This window comes from Penaeus vannamei, chromosome 39 (genome assembly GCF_042767895.1).
Source record: "Penaeus vannamei isolate JL-2024 chromosome 39, ASM4276789v1, whole genome shotgun sequence".
Lineage (NCBI taxonomy): Eukaryota > Metazoa > Arthropoda > Malacostraca > Decapoda > Penaeidae > Penaeus > Penaeus vannamei.
The window spans coordinates 28,306,283-28,311,282 of NC_091587.1; the positions used below are offsets into that span (position 1 = coordinate 28,306,283).

The 5,000-nt window shown below is 36.0% G+C and overlaps 1 protein-coding gene across 3 annotated transcripts in view; it reads right to left on the reverse strand.

Annotated features, from left to right (window-relative positions):
- The window catches only part of Hacl (2-hydroxyacyl-CoA lyase), a 24,619-nt gene that overhangs the window by 18,919 nt on the left and 700 nt on the right, over positions 1-5,000 (reverse strand). For 2 of the 3 annotated variants that reach the window (XM_070117074.1, XM_027382996.2), the window contains exons 2-5: positions 4,599-4,704; positions 4,213-4,298; positions 2,375-2,483; positions 1,383-1,552 (exon numbers count right to left, since the gene is read on the reverse strand). In XM_070117074.1, coding sequence (XP_069973175.1) covers positions 1,383-1,552; positions 2,375-2,483; positions 4,213-4,290 — 357 coding nt within the window. In that variant the 5' untranslated portion in view covers positions 4,291-4,298; positions 4,599-4,704. Of the gene's footprint in view, positions 1-1,382; positions 1,553-2,374; positions 2,484-4,212; positions 4,299-4,598; positions 4,705-4,832; positions 4,868-5,000 lie in introns of those variants that run through there. The other variant, XM_070117073.1, reaches the window with a different exon arrangement.

Consider the following 5,000-nt stretch of genomic DNA (forward strand, 5'->3'; position numbering starts at 1 on the left):
GTCGCAACAACAACAACAGCAATATAATAATAACAATAGTATAATAATAACAATAAATATGTGTATATAAATAAATAAATAAATAAATAAATAAATAAATAAATATATATATATATATATATATATATATATATATATATATATATATATATATATATATATATATATATATATATATATATACATATATACATATATATATATATATATATATATATATATATATATATATATACATATATATATACACATACACATATACATATATATATACACACATATATACCCACAAATATACACAAATATACATGCACATGCACAAGCACACACACACACACACACACACACACACACACACACACGCACACACACACACACACACACACACACACACACACACACACACACACACACACACACACACACACACACACACACACACACACACACACACACACACACACACACACACACACACACACACACACACACACACACACACACACACACACACACACACACACACACACACACACACACACACACACACATACACACACTTCTTTATGAAGGGGATGACCCTAATTTGGCATTCCTCTGTTAATGTTCAGAGTATATGCACATTTATTTATACAGTGATGGCTCCAGATGTACTTAGTCACCAAAGAGTCCATTTCTAAGGCCAGCTGACTTCACATTAAAACTAATACTTGAATTTAAAAAAAATCATTGCTGTTACTATTATCGATAATGTTATAATAACTATAATGATGATAACAATAATGAAGATGTTAATAACAATAACAATAGCAATAGCAATCATGAGAGATTAACTAGGCCTAATATTTGATGCCTTGACTGAACACTTGTGAAGCTATATACATACAGAGATAGAGAAAAAAAAAAAACACAGTGGACAGTGCATTTCGCCAGTGCCTTTGGGCTTACTAAGTCCTTCTTCAGGTCTTGAGAACACATAAAAAATATCTTAGACTACTAAATAAATGAAAATGTGAAATTACAATACTCTGATGAAACGCCATGCCAAATTATACCATTTCATTCTGGTGACAGGGGTGGTCACTAGAATGAGTCTTAGGCATGAAACAATTCTGTGCAGAATAGTACACTGGCACATTTTACTGAGAGGCAGCTACTGAAAATTGTGGTAGGACCTCGTTTTGGTTTCTAAACAGTAGTGAAAGAGAAAGGACAAACAATAACCCAAAAAATACAAAACATATTACAACATATATACTATTTTTTTTACTATATTCATAAAAATAATATTTTTTCTGGATAAAGCTTAATCACTGGCATAAAAACTCTTTTTACAAGCTCTGGCTAATGCCTCCTATAAGAACAAAATTGCAACCCCTGACCTGCGGACACTCCTGGAAGGCACCACAGCCCTCCTGGTCCTGGTCGCTTGAGCCGCCAACAACCAGAACCGGCCAGGCATTACTCTGGGCATTGGCCATCCCTCCAATGGCATGCAGAAGGCCAGGGCCTGAGACCACAAGACAAACTCCTGGACGGCCAGTTAGATATCCTGAGGGGGACAGAGAGATATAAAACAGAGTCCACTTTGACAAATGCAGAAGAGGCGTGAGTGAAAATGAATAATTTCAAAGCGCAAGTTGGATAAACTGAAGGTTAGTTTTTATGAATTATACAAAATTGATAAAAATGTAACATTGAACCAAAATTACATATCCTGCTTTGAAACTATTCTATCTCCATACCAATTCTACAAAAATCAAATATTTGAGTGCATGCAATGAAACTTTTAATGCTGACATTTGTAGAATACCCTAGACCTTTTTGCAGAAAAGACATACAAAGAACATGTATGAGATATAAATGCTGACAACAGGTTTGAGGATAAGCCATCTAAAGTTAATGGTAGAATGATCTGTATCAGTTATCCATGGTTGTTCCAAGATAGATAATACTGTACAAAGAAGTATGACTTAGACATCCAAAAATCATAACTCATTTATTGTAACTATGATTTATAGAAAGTTGCTGAGATATTATAAAGGGATCAGTGTCAAGTACTACTCAAAGAGGTTTTCAAAAAGCAATGTTAATATTGCCTATGACTAAATGATTTGATGCCAGACCTTATGAATAAGCTACCAGATTGGTACTCAAATAAAAATCATGTCTCAGGAAAGGAGGTGTATATCTTTCTCTAAAATCATCCTTTTCAGAGTCTCTAGAACCCTTCATTTGTGTATTCATTCATAATTCAAGTATATTCAGCAAAAAAGGGAAAAATGGATAAGAAAAAGAAGAAGAAAATACAAGAAAAATATGAAAAAGCAATAATGAAAGTAAAAAGAAAAAAGAAATGAAATAAATAACTAACCAATGGCTTGTGCTGCGTAACATGCCGCTTGTTCATTGCGCATTCCAATATACTTGATTCCTGCTTGTTGTGCTGCCACTGCTACCTCGACAACAGGAATTCCAACAATCTGTAACCCAAAATAATTTTAAAGATGGTGGGATGTTGAATAAAAATGTAACTGATATTTACATTCCTATCATTCGTATGTATTTTATAAACTAAGGTAAATGTTTAGTTTCTCAAAGGAGGTAATGATCAAGTTATCCCTTTATAACATTCTCTGTACAACCTAGTATATCCCATTCTCTTTAAGTCCACTGTAGTAACAGTCGGCCATTACAGGGAGCCTCCGAAGCAGATTAGGTAATTATCTGCAAATATTTGTATAATCAAGTAATGTCATGTATTATTATATAACTTAAAATTGCAATATAAGTATAAAGATTGTTTGTTTGAAGAAGATGTTTTATGTTTTAGATCTCATAGATTAAGATGAAGAAATTGTTTCATTTCAGTTTTACAAAAATAGAAGCACTACAGTAAAGAAAATGACAAATGTAGTTGTAAGAAAGGATAAAAGGAATAAACAAAGAATGAAGTGTTTCTCCTGTACAACCTGATCTACCACATATCATCATCATCATTAGGAGCTAACACCAACAGGGGTGCATAGCCGCGTCCAACTTTTGCTTCCACCTTTTGGGATACCTCATAACAAGCGGCCAGGCAGGGACTTGGCCTATCTCAAGCTCCTCCCCACAGGTTTGATCGATCTGCCTAAGCCACGACTTTCTAGGATGTCCCACAGGCCTCCTCCACCTAGGGTTGTCTCTTACAGAGACAACCTGATGAGCAGGATCAGCCTGTGGAAAGTGAGCCAGGTGGCCATATAACCTGAGTTGGCGATCTTGGATTGTGCAGGTAACAGGTCTTGTGCCAGTCTCACGGTGCAAGGACCTATTACAAAAGGCATCAAGATGAGACTCCAGGGGACTGGATGTCCAGGTTTCACTACCGTAGAGCAAAACTGGCATTATCAGGGCCCTGAAAACCCATAGCTTGGTCCTTCTGCACAGGTACCGGCATCTCCAAATACTCTTGTCGAGAGAGTTCATGACCCCTGCTGCCAGGCCAATCCGTCTGCTGACTTCCTGGTCTGACAGCCCAGAGTTATGAACTGCACTACCAAGGTATGTAAAGCTCTCTGTGACTTCAATGTCCTCGCCGCAAGCACGTACCGACCGAACAGGTTCTCCTAGCAAGTCCCCAAAGTCCTGGATCTTGGTCTTGGTCCAGGAGACCTCTAGACCCAAGGGCTTCGCTTCATTACTAAATGCATCGAGAGCCACCACTAGGGTTTCCAAAGACTCAGATAGAATAGCAACATCATCGGCAAAGTCAAGGTCTATAACCTTAATATTGCTCAGTGTTGCTCCACAATGACTTCGAACAATAGCTCTGCCTAGTATCCAGTCCATGCAAGTGTTGAAAAGTGTTGGTGCAAGAACACAGCCTTGCCTCACTCCTGAACTGACAGGAAAGAAGCTCGACAGGCCCCCACCACACTTTACAGCACTTTCAGTACCAGTATACAGGCTATGATGGCTGGCAATAAAAAGAGGGTTATATCTCTATATTCAAATATCTATTTAATGAATCATTAAGATATTCTTTTTCTTTCTTTTTTTTGACAGCCCCCTAATCATGGGACAAACATACATACTAGTGAATATCATTACCATAAATAAACCTAAATCCCTACAACCAATTAAAATATTATCCAATTTTACAAAGGAATCCCATTTATACTATAAGAAAATAACAAACTGAAAACAGGAGACGTAATCCCTACTTACCCCAAACATGTACTCTACTCCTTGATCGACAAGAGCATTCACTAAAATGTGAGCTCCGTCTGTCTCCTCATCGGCCATTTTCCTCTCTGTTGATTATCGAGAAAACGATATAAACATACAAGACAAAGCGAATGTACATAATTAAGACATGGAAGAAAAAGGAAACTATGAAGAAAACATAATCTGTTTACTCGAAAAATTACATCAAATATGCAACCAAAGGAATAACTATGATAAAACGGTGCCCTATACAATAGTAACACAAAGAAATATATAATAATAATAATGATAATAAAAATAGCAATAATAATAATACTGTTATAAAAGCAATATCAATATCAATGGCAAAATACATAATAAACCCAACAGAGTCGTAAAATACTCACTGTTAGCTTCAGCCCAATTGATGCAAGGAAGCTATTTAAACTGTCACACTTAAGGCTATCTTTACGTACTGAAGACAGACCTCATCCTCAATGCTATCTTCTTAACCTGGAGATAATGATAAAATATATGAGCTTGAGATATCTTACAAGATCTAAGATTAGTACAGAATAAGGTAGGTGTATAACTTATCATGTTGATACTGAGTTATGAATAATGTCTTTAGTCTTTATAACCAGGCTGAGCAAATATTAAGAAGTAATTTTACACTAAGATACCAGAACGAAAATTACGAGTAGGATACGTATCATTATTGTGATTGTACAGGAGATGAATCTTATCTTATCAAATTCCTCTGAGATAAATTAGTGTGATCTGAACTGAACTTTGCTACTTAGATCAGA